The 20,363-nt window shown below is 45.1% G+C and overlaps 1 protein-coding gene across 2 annotated transcripts; it reads left to right on the forward strand.

Annotated features, from left to right (window-relative positions):
* The first annotated feature begins 195 nt into the window (after positions 1 to 195).
* On the forward strand, positions 196 to 13,185 carry NHLRC3 (NHL repeat containing 3). 2 transcript variants are annotated; one of them, XM_068168626.1, is made up of 8 exons: positions 196 to 363; positions 1,512 to 1,664; positions 3,805 to 3,952; positions 4,382 to 4,582; positions 5,673 to 5,764; positions 7,796 to 7,908; positions 8,412 to 8,462; positions 11,916 to 13,185. In XM_068168626.1, exons 1-8 carry the CDS (start codon positions 253 to 255, stop codon positions 11,992 to 11,994), a joined length of 948 nt encoding a protein of 315 aa, XP_068024727.1. In that variant the 5' UTR covers positions 196 to 252; the 3' UTR covers positions 11,995 to 13,185. The 2 variants fall into 2 exon arrangements, with proteins under 2 accessions (XP_068024727.1, XP_068024726.1); XM_068168625.1 differs by lacking the exon at positions 11,916 to 13,185 and having other exon boundaries at positions 197 to 363; positions 8,412 to 11,579.
* Positions 13,186 to 20,363: the final 7,178 nt, after the last annotated feature.

The raw sequence follows: 20,363 nt of genomic DNA on the forward strand, positions 1-20,363 counted from the left end.
GTGCCTGCACAGAAGCGGCGGAAACTTGAACCGGGCTTGCCCTCTCCCAGCTCCCAGCCGTTTTGCCGAAGCTTCGAGCGCTGCTGAAGGCCGCCGCCGTGCCATCCCCTGGCCTGTGCCTGCGGTGCTGGCGCTCGGGCTGGAGCCGGCACGGCTCGGGGCAGCCCAGCGCTCGGGGGAGCGGCGCCAGGAAGCGAGAACGCTTTCCCCTGCCCCCCGGTGGCGGGCGGAGAGTTCCGTCGCGCGGCTCCTATGGCGTCTCGCGCCGCCCAGCCCGCCCGCGGGACGGAGGCGGCTGCCGGGCGGCGGCTGGGCAGAGCGGGCGCCGCGCTCCTTCTCCTGGCGCTGCTCTGGGGCGTGCAGGTGGGCGGCGGCCAGGGCGAGCCCATCCTCGGGGCCTGAGGAACAGTGGGTGGGCGCGAGAGGGAATCCAGTGCTCTCCTTACGCCTTCGCGCCCGAAGGCAGAGGGCAGCCGGGCACAGGGATGAGGACAGCCGGGAGGAGCGATCTCGGCGGCGGTGGGCAGGGGACGCGGTCCCTTCGATCTGCGTGGGGCCCTGTCGGAGCGTGGAATGCAGCAGGCCCCAGGAGGCGTTTGGTCGTGGCCCCTTGTCGCGCCCCTTCCAGTTGCTGTCAGTCTAGGCGGAGACGTGTTTGTGTGGCTTTACTGCCCTGGGGAAATGCCTGTGCCGGGTTCTAAGCTCTGCTTGGACGAGGGAGAAGCCTCATGATCGCTTTGCACCCTTTATTGTCTGTCTCCTCCCGCCGCTTCCTTCCTGTTGGCTTTCCCTGCACCACAGACTGGTCTGTCTTAGGCTGTTCCCCTGCTCACCCCTGCCTCTGGCGAGGCAGTTGGCAGGAATGTTAAATGGCCCTCGTCTGTCAGGATGCGGCACTTGCAGGCTCTTAGCCCTAGCCTGATCTGACCTGTTCCGGTGCTCCGGTTGCAGCAGTGCAGCTGTACTTCCATTCTTCTGCTGGAAAAATAGATCAAAGAAGTGGAAGCTTGTTTTTTTCCATTATCTTTTAAGATGTATGCATTGGCATGAGTTTTGCCATTCCTGGTGTCTTACACTTCCCCATTTCCAAGATGCTGTTTCTGCTTTGACCTCTGTTTTTCCTTTGTTCTATTTTTCCTTATTTTCATACCACCTTGAATTAGTTATTGATCCTCTTCCATTTGGAACCATTTATACTATTTTCCTCCTTTTGGAGTGTGCTTTACAGATATCAATAGCACCGCTGAGGTAAAAAATTTCAGGGTATATTTTCTGCCTTGTAATTCCCCAATCCAAAGAATTTAATTTGCTAATTTCCAGTTTGCTGAAGTTTCCCTGTTTGCCTTCCAAAACCCTAGCTACAAGCCTATCTCTGTTTATCCATAATCTTAGATTAAATTCAATAAAACAATTTGTAATGCTTCAGTGCACAGTTACTTGCTACTGCCGGTCCTTCTGATCCCATCGTCATGAAATTTAACTACTGGTGGATAATTGTTTTGCATTTTCAGGTTTCACAAGCGTTTGATTACGTCCCATCTTGGAAGGGAGAGCAACAGGTGTACAAACTGGACATAGGCTGGCCTAAACTTCCAGAGTACTTCACTGGCCAAACATTTTGTGTTGCTGTTGACTCTCTTCATGGTTTGGTCTATGTGGGCCAAGTGAGTATTTCTTGCAGTTCTGGTGTAGTTTTGCCTATTTTAGCTTGGGATGTATGTATTTGTATGTGTATATGTTTGTGTCTGCATATGTGAATAGTTACTGTATCAAAAGTGGTCAAAATAGAAGTATAGGTCTCCTCTTGATGGACATTTTTTTAAGCAGTTCTGACGACACCTTTGTGTTTTTAAAAGCACTGAATTTCTGTGGTATGAAACTCTACAGGAAGTGAAGAGAAGGACAGCTAGAACAGGGGGTATATAAGGAAGCTGCCTGAGCAGCAAGAGTCCTGGTTAGGAAAGCCAAAGCAGAGTTCGAATTGAATCTAGCCAGGGAGATTAAAGGGAACACTAAGAACTTCTACAGGTATATCAATGGGAAGAAGAAGACTAGGGAAGGTGTGGGCCCCCTCAGAAAGGAAAATGGTGACATGGTCACAAGTGATGAGGAAAAGGCTGAGGTACTTAATAACTTCTTTACCTCAGTCTTCACTGCAAGGGCCTCTAGCCACACTCCTGATGTTATGGAAGACAATGCCAGTGACGGGGAGGAAGAACTGCCCATTGTAAGTGCAGATCAGGTTGGTGATCACCTGAAGAACCTGAAAGTGTTCAAGTCCATGGGACCCAACGGGTTACACCCACGGGTGCTGAGAGAACTGGCAGAGGAGGTTGCTAAACCCCTCTCTATTATATTTCAAAAGCCATGGCAGTCTGGGGCAGTCCCCACAGACTGGAAAAGGGGAAACATTGCCCCCATCTTCAAAAAGGGTAAGAAGGAGGAACCGGGGAACTACAGGCCAGTCAGTCTCACCTCTGTGCCTGGAAAGATCATGGAGCAGATCCTCCTGGAGTCACTACTGGCTCAGAAGAAGAGTGAAGAGGTGATTGGGAACAGTCAGCATGGCTTTGCCAAGGGCAAATCCTGCCTGACCAACCTGGTGGCCTTCTATGAGCAGGTGACAAAATTAATAGCTGAGGGGTGAGCAACTGATGTCATTTACCTGGACCTGAGCAAAGCCTTCGACACTGTCCCACACCACATCCTGGTCTCCAAACTGGTGACACATGGGTTTGATGGGTGGACCACAAGATGGATAAGGAACTGTCTCCTATGAAGACAGACTGAAGGAGTTGGGGCTGTTCAGTCTGCAGAAGAGAAGGCTCCGAGGTGACCTAATTGTCGCCTTCCAGTATCTGAAGGGGGCCTACAGGAAGGCTGGGGAAGGACTTCTCAGGATCTCAGGTAGTGATAGGACTAGGGGGAATGGAATGAAGCTGGAGGTGGGGAGATTCAGGCTGGGGGTGAGGAGGAGGTTCTTCACCATGAGAGTGGTGAAACCCTGGAATGGGTTGTCCAGGGAGGTGGTCGAGGCCCTGTCCCTGGAGGTGTTTAAGCCCAGGCTGGCTGAGTCTTTGGCCAGCCTGATGTAGTGTGGGGTGTCCCTGCCCATGGCAGGGGGTTGGAACTAGATGATCCTTGTGGTCCCTTCCAACCCTGAATGATACTATGATACTATGATGATGCAACCTAACTGAGATACAGTAGCTTCTCTTAACTATAAGGTAAAAGGTGATTCTGGGACAATTGAAGCTTCCACTCTTTCAGCCTTTATCTTTGGAAAGCAAAACCACACAGCTCTGTCAGCCAGTTCCAGTAACGAGTTCCAGTATTTGCTTTACTCAGTTTCATGCATTCGTATCTCTAGATCACAGACAATACATTCTCTCCATGGAAACTGCTGGAATTTGGTGGTAAAGCACAGTATGAGTGCTTGAGTGTTAGGCAGCTAACAAGTACAGATATAGTTTTTCATGCTTGTGTTACACTTGGCATATTTTTGAACAAGAACAGTAAAATGATGATTCAAAATGAAGACTCAGAGAATTTGAGGAGCTTGGCTGCTGTGAAAATTCTGCTCTTATGTGTTGTAAGTTGAAACTCTAGAATGAGTGAAAAGTTTTGCATTTGCACGCACTTAGACTCTTTCCTTTTCCAGCTGCAAAAGATGAGATCTAGCAGACAGCCTCAGGAGATTCTTAGGATCATTTAAACCTTGCAAAAGACCTTGCAAAGAGGAATTTTCATAAGTATAATTATTTCCTTAATATGTTTTCTTAATAGACTTCTTTGCCTTTTCAGAGGGGAGACAATGTGCCAAAGGTACTTGTATTCTCAGAGGAAGGCTATTTTCTTTATTCCTGGAATAATACTGTTGAAATGCCTCATGGTATCTTTGTATTGAACACTGCAACAGATAGCTCAGTATGGATCACAGATGTTGGAACAGGTATGTGTGGTGGTGATAGGCAAGTGCTAGATGGGGAAGAAAATGCTAGCAGTGCAGACACTACATTTAAAACTCATTCAAGTCAGTTCTGCCATGAACAAACTTCTCAGGTGCTGCACAAAATGCTCTGCAGGTTCATGAGTTGTGTTGTGTGTTTGCTTGTAGCTTCTAAACTTTGTAAGCTCTGCCCTCTGCCCCCAGGAGGAATATCAGAAGGAAGAAAAATCCTCTGGCTAGACTTGCTGTAATAAAATGGATGCATATTGTGGTAGCCTGGGGCCACAGTCATATTCTCACTGTAGAATTTTGTCTTCTTTTGATTTATATCACTTGTGAGTGTTAGGAGATTATATTTTTGTAACCTGTGTAGTCAATTGTGCTTACTTTATTGTGTTACTAAGACTTTTTACACTATTTTTTTCAATCCAGGAAAATATGGGCACACTGTGAAACAGTACAGCCCTTCAGGTAAACTTCTGCAGGTCTTGGGCACGCCGGGTAACGCTGGTTCCAGTTTGATTCCCCTACAGTTTGATCAACCAGCAGAGGTCTTTGTGGAGGAAAGTGGAGATATGTATGTCGTGGATGGGGACGGAGGAATGAATAACAGATTGCTCAAACTATCCAATGGTATGGGAAAACAAACTTCTGCAGTAGCTGACCATTGAAAACTGCATTTTAAATAGTGTGGTTTGAGAGTACTTACAAGCAAGAGCTAGGTAGAGCTGTCATTAATTTGAAGGCTCTTTAATCAGATCCTGGTTTACTGCCTGTCACTTCAGGAGAAATCTAACTGTTTCTGATAAGAGGCTTAGAGAACAAGTTTGTTCAGTCTTCAAGAGAGAATGCTAAGTGAGATTCTTATTGTCTTCAAGTCAGTAATGGGGAGGGTATAGAGAAGATGCAGCCACTTACTTCTTGGAGATGAACGGTGAGGAACGAAGAGCACCAAGCAAAAGGTGTAAAGGAGTGTATCGCTGTTCAGCTTTTGGAGGAAAAGATGCACAGGGAGGTGATCATACAGTGAATAGTTTGCTCAGAGATGTGCAATCTGCACTCTTGAAGATGCTCAAAATGTTATGAGTTATGAGCAACCTGATCTAACCTCAGGGTTGGATTTGTTAACAAGGCTAGCTGTGATTTGAGAAGAGGATTGGAGCAGGTAGTGTCTGAAGATCTTTCAGACTTAAATTATTTGGCGATTATAATTAGTTTGCTCATATTCCCAAGTTAGATGGTCAGTGTTGGTTAGGGCTGTAAGTGAGGAGTCTGCACATGCCTGCAGTTGGGGAAAAACTGGAGGAGCTACAGTTTCTCATTTGTACTATCATGAAATAGGTAGTTTCCTAGTTAAAACTACTTGAAACTGCCAAGTTATGAATATAAAACCCAATTTAGTAAGCAATTGGATATTATAATCAGCCAGCTGGGGTTTGGGTTTGTTTTTTTAAGCACAGCCTTTTATTATGGCTTGTGTACTAGTGGCTATATTTCTGTAATCATACTCCTGAAAGCACTGATAACAAGCCAGGAGTCACTGTAGCAGTTCCAATATTTCTTGAGTTTATGTATTGGAAGTATTGTGTTTAAAAATCCTGTGTTTAGAAATTTCACTTCTTAAAAATCAAGTACCTTTGCCAGGATATTACAGCTTGTCATTCCCTTACTCTGATTTTAATTATTTTTTTTAACTCTTTTTTCCATGGTGCTCACTGTTCAGATTACCAGGAGATATGGCTGACTGGCACAAATGGCACTGGCATTGGTCAGTTCAGGATTCCTCACAGCGTAACATTGGATCCTTTTGGACGGGTAAAGAACAGAGGGAGAAGTTTTTCTCATCTTCCAATCATAGAACTGTCAGGGTTGGAAGGGACCTCAAGGATCATCTAGTCCCACCCCCCTGCTATGGGCAGGGATTCCTCACACTAGAGCCAGTTGCTCACAGCCACATCCAGCCTGGCCTTCAAAACCTCCAGGGGTGAGGCTTCCCCCACCTCCCTGGGCAACCTGTGCCATTCTCTCACCACCCTCATGGGGAAGAATGTCTTCCTAACATCCAATCTGAATCTGCCTACTTCTAGTTTTGCTCCATTCCCCCCAGTCCTATCATTACCTGACACCCTAAAACATCCCTCCCCAGCTTTCTTGTAAGCCCCCTTAAGACCCTGGTAGGCCACCATAAGGTCTTCTCGAAGCCTTCTCCTCTCCAGACTGAACAGCCCCAACTCCCTCAGTCTGTCCTCACAGCAGAGCAGCTCCAGCCCTCTGCTCATCCTCATGGCCCTTCTCTGGACACCTTCCAGCAGCTCCAGATCCTTCCTGTAGTAGGGACTCCTATGGAGTTGTGTACAGTATTTGAGCAAACATAACTTTCCTTTTCTCAAAGGAGCTGTTGTGATATGGGTCATTTTATTGGGATTTCAGTTTGCAGTGTCACAGGTGGTCGTGAGCTGAAGTCTCGTACTGCAGATCCTACTGATGTAGCTAGCTCCAAGGTTAGCACAAGGGTCCTGAGCAGCTACATTGTCAATATCTGTACTAACAACAGACTGTTCCTCCTGCAGCTCCTAACAGGTTGTCATCATGAGAGTACAGGAGAACTATGCTCTGTAATAAATATCGACCCAAGCACTCAGGTTTCTTCAGGGGACTTTGATTTCACGTTTAGAAACTCCATATAAGATTAAGATGATAGTAAGGCTTTGGCTAGGTTGTGGACATGGTCCCTTTTGGCATGTGGGTTCAAACGTTCAGGAACCTGCTTTTCTGCCAGGTGTTAATTGTACTCTAGCTTTTGCTCTGCTGCTCTTGTAGAGGAATTGTGCAGTCATTCCTTAATCTGTTTCAGGGGAAATAAACCATCCTAAATCACTAGTTGGAAGTAATTCTGCTGATGCTGTGTGAACCAAAATAAGAAGCATACACAAAAATCACTTCTCTGCTAAAACTGGCAGGGTGGAGAGAGAGAGGTGGAGGGAGATGTTCAGTTTGTGTTGAAGGGTAGCCACAGTATATATACATTCAAAGACAGCAAGTGCAATGAGCTGTGGTTTTATTGCCAGTGTAGTGTCAACCTCAGCCTAGGTTAACATCATTAATTCCTCAGAAATCTAAGAGAGTGCTGTAGTAGTGTTTTATTTAAAAGCACTGATAAAAGCTCTCAAGCCAACCTGTTTATTGCTCCTTTTGGGTGATACCCCACAAAACAAATTAAGCTTATTGATCAGATTGATAGGTTGTCAACAGCTAGCACTTCAATGATTGTGGTACAAGAGATGCCTTCACTGGAACTAGTGGTATTGCTAGCTTGCATTGTTTGGAAACCCAGTTAGGAATAGGTGGGACAGAGACAAGCTCCACAAAACTGATTACACAAAGCATGCTGCAAAGCTCTTCCAGTTGCTCAGTGTTTATAGTAGCATTGCACATGTCAAGTGCTTGCAGATGCAGTCATTATGGGCCTGCATCACGAAGTGAGACTACTGCTGAAAACTTGTTAGTTGTTGACAGAGCAGTATCTTTAGAATTAAATAGGTAGTAATACATCCCCACTGGGAGGTGGGAAAATACCTGCTGAATATGTCCATGTCATAGCCACAAACATGAAAAGAAGGCACTGATTGCTCTGTTAAAGTAGTATAAAGTAATCTGTGTATGTTAACTGTGTGCTAGTTTTGTGTAGTACCTGAAACTCATATTTACTTAACATAGTTTTGAATGGGGAGACACATTCCTTCAGGGTATACTTCTGTTTTTGCTACAGGACACTTGGCTCATGTAAGAAACTAACACATTTCATTGGTTCTGTTTGTGAACAGCCACGATTTTTGTTCTTAACAGGTATGGGTTGCAGACAGAGACAACAGAAGAATCCAAGTCTTTGATAAAGTCACAGGGGAATGGCTTGGGTCTTGGAGCAGCTGCTTTTCAGAAGATGGACCCTATTCTGTCAGGTATTGTTGAACAGCTCTAGAAGCATGCAGTTATGTAAATCAGGTGTATATTTACTGGTGAATTAAAATGTTGCTGTTTACTGCCAGATGACAAAGAGCTCTCCAGTATAACTAAAAGAATGCTGGGCCCTAATCACATGCAAAGCTCTGTGCAGTTGTCTCTTGACAGGGAGATCCTGGCTTTATAATGAGCCCTATGGATTTGAGTGCAGGATTGGGAACTTCATTTTCAGGTTGTTGTGTGTTGTTGACCTTACTGTTGCAGCTTTTATGGGAAGAGAGATTGTTTTGAATGACTTCTCTGTAGCATAATCTGTCTCAGGAAGCATCCAATAGGTAGACGAAGGCTTGTGATTTAATTCTTAGCTTTTCATTCACTTAGTCTGTGGTAAGCTTCCGAAACTTGACTATTAAGGAGGTTTTGTATGCTTAGAAGTGCAGGGTTGTATTAAAATGAGATGTCCTAGGGAGTTCACAATCCACAATGTGTTTCTCTTTCACAGATTTACTGCTGATTACAAATACCTGATTGTAGCTCAGCTGAATATCAACCGGTTAGTAGTCTTGGCAGCACCACCAGTTGGCTCTATTAGGGACTGTGTTACGGTCAACACAATCCAGCTGGCAGATGAAACCAAACCACACCTCGTGGATGTCGACATGAAGAGTGGAGCAATCTATGTTGCAGAGATTGGAGCCCAGCAAGTACAAAAGTACATACCCTTAAGCTGATGGTTTCCCACAGCTGCCATGGCCCAAGCTGTGTGATATATAAGACCTATGACCACATTTCCTTAAGTTTTCTGTAGTATCTGTATCTGTTTTGTGGGCAAGTGCATAACAATGTACTTCCAGAACTGTTGAGTTAAGAATCTGTCCTGGCTGTGCTGCAGTCCTGGAGAAGTGTTTTATCTTGAGCTGTGTCATGATTTAACCCCATCCAGCAACTAAGCCTTCTCCAGACAGCCACTTGCTCACTCCCTCTCCACACTCCTAGCAGGATGGGGAAGAGAATCATGAAATAAAAATATTAAAGCTCATAGGTTGAGATAAAGACAATAGGTCAGAAAAGGAATAAGAGAATGCTAATTAAAAAAGGATTAGAATATACAGAGCAAGTAATGTGCAGCTAGTTACCCATCAATGGCCCCAAGACAGCTTTCCCTCCAGCTTGTATACTGAGCTTGACTTTGTAGGATATGGAATATCCCTTTGTCCAGTTTGGGTCAGCTGTCCTGTCTATGTTGTGCCCCAACCTTTTGTGCCTCCACCACAGCCTACTCACTGACTGGTCCTGAGAAGCTGATGAGCATACACACTACATAGCACACCTAAAACGTCAGTGTGTTAGCAACTTTGTTCTCACACTAAATCCAAACCAACACTCTACTGGGAAGAAAATGAAGTCTGTTCCAGCTGTACAGCTTGTTCCAGACAAAGCTGCACAATGGGTTTTCCTTTTGTGGCTGGCAATTGGAAAATGGCTTTGAAAGGCAGCTTAATTTTATTCTGTAAAACGTCACAAACACAGCTGCCATTCCTAAGTAGAGAGGGTCGCCTTGGGGCTCTTCTGCTTAGCCTGTGTGTGTTGCTAAATGAAGGCCAGAACTGCCTGAAGTGTTTCAGGAGAGGCAAGCACCTCATTTTAATGTTTGTTCACATGTTTGTATTTTTAAAGGGGTTGTGCTGATAGTGCCTAACATTAAATACAGGGATGCATTATGATGCTGAAATAAGATGCTGCTGGATGCCGATGTCAGTGCTGATATTGGCATCTACCTTGGGTGCCTTAATGACACCTCTGGCTAAAGTGGTGAGGTCTGCAGTAACCTTAAGTTAAATTGGTATCAGGCACTTTAAATTAAAAACAGGTGCACAGCAGTCAAGTACTGATTCTTAGCTACAGTCAGTTCTTAACCTGATCTTACGTATATCAGCATGAGCTGTGTTCTGAGGTTTCGTAGTGGAATACATGGAAGCTCAACTCACTGAAGCTCTTCAAAATAAGCAAATTCCAGTTTGCTGGAAAAGTCTTAAATCGGCATTAGGGACTGGGATACACTTGATTTTCTCCCAGTTTCCTCGAAGATCTGCCAGGGCATTGTTTTGACTTGGGGATTTCTAACTGATCTATATCCAGACGTTAGAATTCATCAACTCCATTAATGTTTAAATTGTTACACTTTATCCCAGCTGGTGTCTTCAAATTCTGTCGTAAAAAATGCTTCCTTCCATTCCCACTGCAGGGAGGTTCTGTCTTCTCTACGTGGTGCTACAAGAGTTTAAGGTAGTTCACTTTATAGCACAGAGAGAACTGGGTGTAGTAAACTGGGATGGGGAAAATGGCATGGCAGAAATGATACAGTGCATAATTGATTACCTCTACAAAGCTGTGGACCCACATTCCATATTTATCTACTAGCTCTTCAAAACACGTGGGAGGATTTTTGCTGTTTCCAGATGCTGATTCTATCGTGTGGACTATTCCAATGCTAAGTACCAGCTAAGAGAGATATTTTTTTTTCTGCTTCCATGGAAAGGGAAAATGAGGAATAGGATTATTCTGATGGGAAGCAGCCAATTCAGCAAATGTTATCAAAAGCAAACTCTTCTTGATTGGGCAAGTTTTAAACTATGACCACAAATTTGTGGGTCAGCAGATGGAAAAGCTGCTCAGAAAAGTCAGATTCATGTATTCTGTGGGAAATAACTCAGCTGTGGAGCCTGATGGCCTGATGTCAATAGTATGTGAGATAAATGTATTCAATGTGAATGCTTTGTTGCTGGTTACATCCACGGTAACAAAAGCAGATCTTACCTGGCTACCCTCAGGCGAGCCTTAGAACCAGACCTTCAGGGTTTTACACTAGCAAATGTGGTCCGTCATTTGTATGATCTTGAATGGGAGCTAGTCAGCAATATTTATTGTCTGTAAATACAGCAGTACTTCCTCTAGATCTAGACGGATCGGTCCACATTGCTTTGCAGTGCGTCGTGTGGATTTTCCACGTCTCCGTTAGCTCAGGGAGCTCTGCTTTGTCTGCATTTTAGCCATTTTCACCTGCACAAGGTGGATTTCTTCTTAAGAATATGACAATGTTTTAAGAATATTACAATAATATATTTGATCTTATCTTGGTGGTGTAAGGAGTCCGGGCACATCCACCCTTCCTCACCGCATCCTCTTTATTTATTTTTACCTTTGATACATCCATTTAAAACAGAATTCAAAGCTCTCCAGGAACATGCTTCTGTGTTCCATAAAAGGAGTAGTGCACTTTTGGATGTTGATGAGTAAGTTATTCCTAGAAGTTTGCATTTGCTGTGTGAATCTGTTCTCAGCTCTCTTTTTGCATAGGCTGTTTCAGACCCTAGAAGTGGGGAGCGTTCATGCAGTGTTGTCTGGCTTTACTGAAATAAGCCACGGTGCCAAAGTGTGTTTTGCCTCCAGGCATTTGGGTATCTGTGCTAAGAAGGGATGTTATTGACTAGTAGAAGATGCTTAGACACCTTTTTACCTCTGTGTCTATGACCAGACTGGAAAGATTACTGATCTGTGCACAAACTTGCTAATTATCTGAAGATTTTATTATGTATCATCTTGAAACTGATTTCTGAAAATGTGCATCGTAGCACAATTTGATTAAATAAACAGAGCATTATGAAAGGCATGGGCTCTTCGTTTCTGTTCCAATATCAGTGATACTCTAGTGGGGTCCTCAGCCCTTTGATAAGGTGTTTAATAATTTCCAACGCCAACACTCAAATGCAATCTAAAATTCCACGTTACCTTTGTGCATTAGTATTTGTGTACCCCATGTCTTTTGCATCCTGATTGATGTATCAAAAAAGGCACAAGTGAGATGGGGTGAGGAGTTACATAAGTGCCAACTGGAAAAGATGTATTTAAACTGTATCCCCCAGTAGGGAAATCAAGCTAACAAAACCCTTCTTAATATAGAATTAGGTTTTACTTCCAGAAAAGATTTACCAAGCAATCTGTTTAGTTTTCAGAAGACCAAGAATGGACTTCTCCACGGATCAGAAATGCTTGCACAAGAAATAAAATACTACAATGTTGACTAGGCAGGAGAGAAAACCTAACATGATGGCCAGAGCCCTCTGGAAATCTGATTTGGGTAAGGGCCAATTTTAAGTAAGACAAATAATCACAGGACTATCCAAGAATATTCTACAGGAATGTTCCATGGTTTGTGTTTTGATGTCTCCAGCTTTGCAGATGTGGGTTTTTTCACTGATCCTTTTCTTTGGGTAAGTGCCTAGGTTAGAAGGAGGTTTCAGTGAGGAATGACCAGGTTATCCAATCCTCTCTCATCTGATTCCATGCTCTGCTGGCACAGTTCATCTTGATTTCTGTGACATGCAACCTGCCCGGTGTGTGTGCTACTGCAGTCAGCAATTCACTAACAATATCTGTCTGGCCAAGACAAAAGAAGCCTGAATCAAATTTGTGCATGCACGGTCTGCTCAGTCAGGCTGAATTGTCTTAATAAAAGCTGAAGTGGAAGGTGCACAGGTATGTCTGTGGGTCTGCTTGTTGCTGTAAGCTCACACCTAAAAGCAGTTAACCTTTTTGAAGCATTAATCTGTTGATGCTTAACTCTCCTAACAATTTGTGACTGGAGAAGCCTTCACAAATGATCTGTCACCAGTGTTTGCAATTGCTGAAGTTGCTTGTTTAGTACATAAGAGGGCACCAAACCCCAGCTGATGGTTGGCATCCTCAGTGCATTACACTAGCAAATGCAAATAGCTGTTAATTTCTGGAAACTTGGGATAAATGGACAAAGAGAATTAACTGCTCCAGACTTCCTTTGTCTGTTCAAAATAGATTGCTTTAAACATAAGCAGAGAATTCTATTACTTTTTTGGCTTAATACTGTTGGATTTATATTTATCATTTATTTCCATTGCTTTTCCTAGGGAAAAAAAAAAAAAGATCAGTAATGCAGAGTCCAGAGACAACTGGGTATGGTGAATTGATTCTTCTAGTCCTTGTGGCATTCATTTCAGTGGAATTTCTTCTGATATGTTGCTTTGGGAACATAGTAATTTACAATAGCATCACTGTAGCAGCATAATTATACCAAGAGAGCAATGCCATTGTCCTTCCCTGCAGAGCTGACCCTGAGAGAGATTAGAGCTAAGCTTTCTGGATCTCATTCACCAGTTTTATTCCACCCCTTCTGTCTCAGCCTTTATCTAAAAACCTTGCTCCAATTTTGTATTCTTAGCAGTTGTAATAAAACAGTTTGAACATGGACTTTTCTTCAGGTTAAAGGACTGTAAATATTTGAGTCTTTCAGTGTCTATAAAGCTTCAAAGTCATATTGTTTATTAGAAATTTTGAAGTAGGAACATAGAATCATAGAATGGTCTGGGTTGGAAGGCACCTCTGAAGGTAGTGCAGTCCAGCCCCCTCTGCAGTAAGCAGGGGCGTCCTCAGCTAGACCAGGCTGCCCAGAGCCCTGTCCAGCCTCACTTTGAATATCTCCAGGGATGGAGCCCAAACCACCTCCTTGGGCCACCCATTCCAGTGTTCCACTACCTTCATGGTAAAGAACCTGTTGCTAACATCCAATCCAAATCTGAGTTTCTGTAATTTGAAGTCATTGCCTCTCATCCTATCACTGCAGGCCTTTGTAAACAGTCTCTCTCCATCCTTCTTGTAGGCCCCCTTCAGGTACTGGAGGGCTGCTATTAGGTCTCCCTGAAGCCTTCTCTTTTCCAGGCTGAACAACCCACTCCATCAGGTCCATGTCCTTCCTGTGTTGAGGGCTCTAGACCTGGGCACAGTACTCCAGGTGAGGTCTCACCAGAGCAAAGCAGCAGAACCACCTCTCTGGATCTGCTGGCAATGCATTTTTGATGCAGCCCAGGATGTGATTTGCCTTCTGGGTTGGAAGTGCACACTGCCTGCTCATGTACAGCTTCTCATCCATCAGCACCTCCAAGCCCTTTTCCCCAGGGCTGCTTTCCATCACCTCTTACCCCCAGCCTGTATTGATAGTGAGGATTGTTCCAGCCCAGGAGCAGAACCCTGCACTTGCTCTTCATAGAATCATAGAATCAACAAGGTTGGAAAAGACCCCAGAGATCATCAAGTCCAACCTCTCACCCAACACCTCAGGACTAACTAAAGTATGGCTCCAAGTGCCACATCCAATCCCCTCTTGAACACCTCCAGTGATGATAACTCCACCACCTCCCTAGTTTGGCTTCAGAAAGCTGCAAGGTCACACAACCTGCAGATGTGCCAAGGTGGGATGGAGAATGAAGGTGGGCAGAGGCATGTGCTGTCTGTTGCACAGGGGAAATTAACTTGAAAAGAAGATAAGAATTTGCAAATAGCCTAAGGTTTTAGTGTTGAAGGTGCTTTCTGAACACAGAGTCACAAAGGCAGTTCATTGATCTTAACCAATGGGGTTTGGCAAAGGAAGCCAGAGCCTGTTGACTTCAGTCTGGTCAGTTTTGATGTTCTCCCCAAGGGTCACTCTGCCTGCCTGTGGCACCCACCCACTGTCCCAGAGATGAAAAGCACTACCCGCTGCATCAGAACTGCAAAACCCACCACACCATCACAGTAGCACAAACACAGGCTAATTTTTGTTCAGAGGTTTGAGTGCTTCAAAACTCTTGGAATTAAAATGAAGGTGCCCTTTCAAATGCTTTAGTAATGTCCAGGCAAAGCATAATGCTGATGCTCATGCTGGTTCATATTCACGTGCATTGGTGTAGCTGGAATCAGCAGGCACAAGATGACTGTTAGCTTCAAAACAGGGCCTTGTGACACGTCCCAGCTGCAATGTTCATAGCAGTGGGTAACTGATCTGCAAGCAAATACCCATGTTTATCTCTACAGGGATGCCAAAATGAGGAAAGAAGGAAGGTATCACCATGTTAGGGGTCTGTGCTTCATAGTGTGTAAATCTTAGAGCAGAAATCTGGCTTGAATCAATTAAGAAGACCTGGAAGTCAGAGGGAAGAAGGAGGAATGATTCTGCCTACCATATTCCACCCTGGCTCTGTAGTAAGGCTTTCAGCATCTTACTTCATGCCCAATCTCATTTCAGAGCTTCTAGAAATGAAAACTTCAGAAAATTGATCTGAGGGTGGAGTATTATACTCTAACTAAGGGCTGCCATGATGTGCCTCCAGGGTGTTGCCTTGGCAGGGCTTTGTGATCGTGGATGCTACCAAACACACACAGGAGAAAGAAAGTTTAAATTATCCATAAACCAGATAACAAGCCAGAGGGATTAAAAATATTTGGGACAACCTAAAAAGTGGCATCTTTCAATGAATTTGGAAGTGCTGGCTCTGTTCTCACAGGGACGCATGGTGCATCAGAGCTCCTGATTCTCATTCCACCCAGTCTCCTTGTCGCAGGTTGCCTTCATTCTCGACAACTGAGTTTTGTGGAAACGTGGCACACAGCCAATATTTGTCAAACACCTTTTATTAATTAAGCTGTTCCTATTAATAGAGTTAAGATGTTGTTATTAATAGCAGGTAAGTATTTATAGCACCTCCACCTCCCTGCTGCTCCAAGTGCTTAGGCACACAGCTGCCATGTTGCAGCAGCATTTGGGAGGCCCACCCCAGCTCTCTGAGGAGTACAGGGTCACCCCAGTGCATGGGTGATGAGAAAGCCCCTCAAGGGGTCCTGTGCTTCATGTAGTGCCTACATGCCCTGTGGTCCCTGCATGTACATGACAGCCACTGCCTCCCTGGATGCATACAAGCTGCATGGCTGCTGCTCAGTGTGGCCAGCCAACCCTGTCCCCATCTAACCAGTATGGATCTTGAGCTCACCCATTTGCCACACATAGCCCCCAGCATGTACTTACCTTCTTTCTCCCCTGCTGCTCTCTGATCAGCTTCTCTATTCCCACACAGTTACTAGCAATGCACAAGTCTCTGTCCGGCACACAGCACCCCGGCAGTGCATGGGAGAGGAGGGCAGACTGCAGGTCAGGAAGCCCTGACGGTACTGGAGTGGCTTATGTTAAAAAAGTCTCCTTTTGTAACCAAGTGTTGCAAAGAAAGACACAGCTTACGTGGAAAGGCAGACTTGCTGACAGGCTAGGAGGGGCCACCAGGCAGTCTGAGGAAGGCTGCCAGGTACTGCGAAACCCACACAGCTCTACAAAGCAGTCACGTAAGGTCTAGTGCATCATGCCTGCTTCTTCCTGTGACCTGCTGTGGCCAAGCAACTGAGGTCATTGACCTGGACCTGAGCAAAGCCTTTGACACTGTCCCGCACCACATCCTGGTCTCCAAACTGGTGCAGGATGGGTTCCATGGAAGGATACAGAACCGGCTTGATAGCTGCACCCAAAGGGTGGCTGTCAATGGTCCATGGGCAAGAAGAGGCCAGGGACAAGTTGAGCCCCTCAGGGATCAGTCCTGGGACCCAGCTTGTTTAAAATCTTTGTGGGTGCCATGGACAGAGGCGTTGAGTGCACCCTCAGCAAGTTTGCTGATGACACCAAGCTGTGTGGTGCAGCAAGAGAAGCATAGCCAGCAGGTCTAGGGAGGTGATTCTCCCCCTCTACCCCACTCTGGTGAGACCACACCTGGAGCACTGTGTCCAGTTCTGGAGTCCCTATTGCAAGAAGGATCTGGAGGTGCTGGAAAGTGTCCAGAGCAGGGCCATGAGGATGAGCAGAGGGCTGGAGCTGCTCTGCTATGAGGACAGACTGAGGGAGTTGGGGTTGTTCAGTCTGGAGAAGAGAAGGATCTGAGGAGTCCTTATTGTGGCCTTCCAGTATCTGAAGGGGGCTCCAAGAAAGCTGAGGAAGGACTTTTTAGGGTGTCAGGGAGTGATAGGCCTGGGGGGGATGGAGCAATACTAGAAGTGGGGAGATTCAGATTGGATGTTAGGAAGAAATTCTTCCCCATGAGGGTGGTGAGAAACTGGCACAGGTTGCCCAGGGAGGTGGTGGAAGTCTCATCCCTGGAGGTGTTTGCAGCCAGGCTGGATGTAGCTGTGAGCAACCTGCTGTAGTGTGAGGTGTCCCTGCCCATGGCAGGGGGGTTGAAACTGAATGATCCTTGAGGTCCCTTCCAACCCTAACAATTCTATCATTCCTGTTCTGCACCAAACCTGAGGGCTCTACAATCTTGATGGCTGCTCTCTAAGTACCACCTTCCTTCTCCAACAGAGGAAGCAATCATGCTACTGTTGTAAAACTCATAATAATCTGTAGAGCAACATCTGCAAGGAGAAGATTGTATCTCCTGTTAGTGCCCTTGTGGCAGTTTAAAATGGGAGAGCAGCTTCTGGGTAGGCAAGGCCTTGTGTCGTTTCTCTTTTAAACAACTGTCTCATTAGCCATAATAAAGGCTATCACCTCTCCCAGAGAATCTCAGCTTACTCCAAAGCCACGCCATGTAACAAATGCCAGGTTTCATGTATTGCATCCTCTACACATGATCACACAAACACACAGAGGGTATACAGACAAGTATTTCAGGAGAGGTGTATATGGCAGATGCAGTCTGTATAATCCAACATTCATATCTGTGTATGCTACTGTTACTTAATTTTTGTTGATCTAGTCTGGGTCACAGGCATGCTGGGAAAGAAGAGTGGAATGATCAAATCACCAAAGCCACCCAACATCAGCAGCAGTTCCCTGCTGTGTTTGCACTGTGCGTACATGCAACAGAGACAGCCCTTGCCCTGCCAGCCATTGCAAAGAGAGTGGGTTGGTGTAAAAGAAAAGCAGTATGTAATTCAGTATTGTATGGTATATATTCAGAGGCAAATGAGCCAATAGGAAAGCTCCCTGCTTTCACAAGGAGGTCTGTTTTGGTGTCAGGAATCCATACATCAGCTCGTGTGTGCCAAGGAGCACTGCCCCGGTCTAACTCACTGTGTTAATTCCAGTGTTCAGGGGTTTAATGTATCTTACGATAGCCTTGTTTCTCACTGTTTTGCTTGAGGGGGAATTTCATGTAGGATAAGAAAGGAATAATAGCTGCCTGACCCAAAATCTTTATCACAGAAGAAACATTTGCAGCCTGATCTAAACGTCTCAAACTCCATAACTCTTTCAAGAGAAAAACAGAAAGTGCTTGACATTATACAACACATAAAGCGAAGAAAGCCTGACATAAGCACATTACAAATAGTGGAAACAGTGGGAAGATTAAGATACAGGAAATTCTGAGAACCTTCTAGAAAGTTTTATTCTAAACATATTCGTTAGCCTGTGGAAAAACGTGTTTTTCACCGTAATGTGGTGAGAGGTGAATCCAAACAAGGCGTTCAAACTTCAAGTAATCTACGGTGACTTTAATGGAAGTACAAGCCCATGAGGCAGCCTGGAAAGATATCCTTTGCCTTAGACAAAGCTTTATACATGCCTAGTCAAATTAAATGGCGTTACTGGCACACGTATTTAGAGAGCTGTCCCTGGGATAACAGCTCCGAATCTGAAGTGTAGATTAGGCTCCAAACCAGGAGTGGCAATTGGTGATCGTTAAACAAACAGCAGCAGGCCGAGTGGCCAGTAATCCCCCTGCTCACCTCTTGCCAGTCCATGCTCCTTGGCAAGGGTGAGTGGCAAAACTGGGCACATCCTCTGAAGCATAATAATGAAATGGGCTGGATCCTGAATGGCTGGGTGTTCAAAATGCAAATGCTGCTGCTGCTCTCTGAAACTCAGCAGAGAATTTATTAGCCTTTTTCAGAGATAATCAGATGCAGAGGGGGAAGGATGAAGGGTAAAACTGAAGCAACACTGGCAACCCAGAAATTGTGGGATAAATGGGATTGAGTGATTGAGTTGCTTCTTTCCTCTTGAGGGATAAGACTATTTTAGCTGCTGCAGTTCCTTTGATTGCCTAATCTTAGGTAAACCTGCAAGCCAGCAAACCTGGAGTCTTGTGTTATCCCTTATTTTGTTTTCCTGCTCACTGCACAAAGGGGAAGAATGAATCAAAAAGTTAAGCTGGTTGCTGCTCCTGCAACCACCAGGATCACAAGTGTCTCCCCACATCCTGGGGAGCTCTCCCAGTGCCCAACACAGGACAGGTTTGCTTTGCAGCAAACTCACCCACTGACAGACTACCCAGAGGGAAGAGGCCAAGACAAACAGCTCTGCTCCTCCCAGCATTATGCAGATGTCTTACTTGAGACGAGTGTTAGACCCTAGCTTCTGGTGTTCTGTTCCTCTTGACAAGGCCCCTGGAGAAACACCCAGGGACTATGGTGGCTGTAAAATATGAACTGTGTGAAAAGTAAAGCCAATTGTGTCACCAAGCTGAGATTTTCTAACATTTTCCTTGATTAGATGCTGGGTTTGTTTGCTTTTAACCTCTGAAACTGAACTGTTCAGGCTGAAATCATCCATGCAGTGGATTTGATTTATCTTCTGCTGAAATCAGTGGCTTCTAAGAGAGTACATTGCTTCTCACTTATACAGAGGGATTTAAAACATGGAGAATGTTTCCCTACTAAATATGGCTTTAAATTCAACAACACATCCTCTGCATGAGATAGTTTCCACTTGTTATTCCCATGGAAAATATGTGGATGTTTGGCTGTGCAGTGAGCCTGGAAGTAGGGAGCTAGAGGAGGAGAACCCAGGAGAGGACAGTGAATAAGGCAAGAGCCCCTGGGGAAGAAATAAATTGGCATCACATTATTAAAGATTGTAGCCATGATGCATGTGTGGAAAGGACAGGCTTAGGGTAATACAAATGGCACTAACTCTGACACCTGCCAGGTTTTGTCTCCTTAAGTTAGTGGACTTAATAAGATTTTAAATGTGCATATGTGCATGTAACATGATGGGTTGTGACAATGTCCCTTGACCCTGGTAATCCCATTCATGAGTCGCAATACCTCAACGCACAGTATCACTCAACATAACTGTTGTGCAAAGTGGGTCCTAATACATAGCTGAGGAGAACACAAAATCACAGTGCAAGGTGGGCTTCTGGTGAGAGCACAAAATCACAGTGCAAAGTGGGCTTCTGGTGAGAACACAAAACTACAGTGCAAGGTGGGCTTCTGGTGAGAGCACAAAATCACAGTGCAAGGTGGGCTTCTGGTGAGAACACAAAATCACAGTGCAAGGTGGGCTTCTGTTGAGAGCACAAAATCACAGTGCAAAGTGGGCTTCTGGTGAGAACACAAAATCACAGTGCAAGGTGGGCTTCTGTTGAGAGCACAAAATCACAGTGCAAAGTGGGCTTCTGGTGAGAACACAAAACCACAGTGCAAAGTGGGCTTCTGGTGAGAACACAAAACCACAGTGCAAGGTGGGCTTCTGGTGAGAACACAAAACCACAGTGCAAGGTGGGCTTCTGGTGAGAACACAAAACCACAGTGCAAGGTGGGCTTCTGGTGAGAACACAAAACCACAGTGCAAAGTGGGCTTCTGGTGAGAACACAAAACCACAGTGCAAGGTGGGCTTCT

The sequence above is a fragment of the Melanerpes formicivorus genome, unplaced genomic scaffold (assembly GCF_026170545.1).
Source record: "Melanerpes formicivorus ecotype bairdi unplaced genomic scaffold, bMelFor1.0.p_v2 SCAF_144, whole genome shotgun sequence".
Classification (NCBI taxonomy): Eukaryota; Metazoa; Chordata; class Aves; order Piciformes; family Picidae; genus Melanerpes; species Melanerpes formicivorus.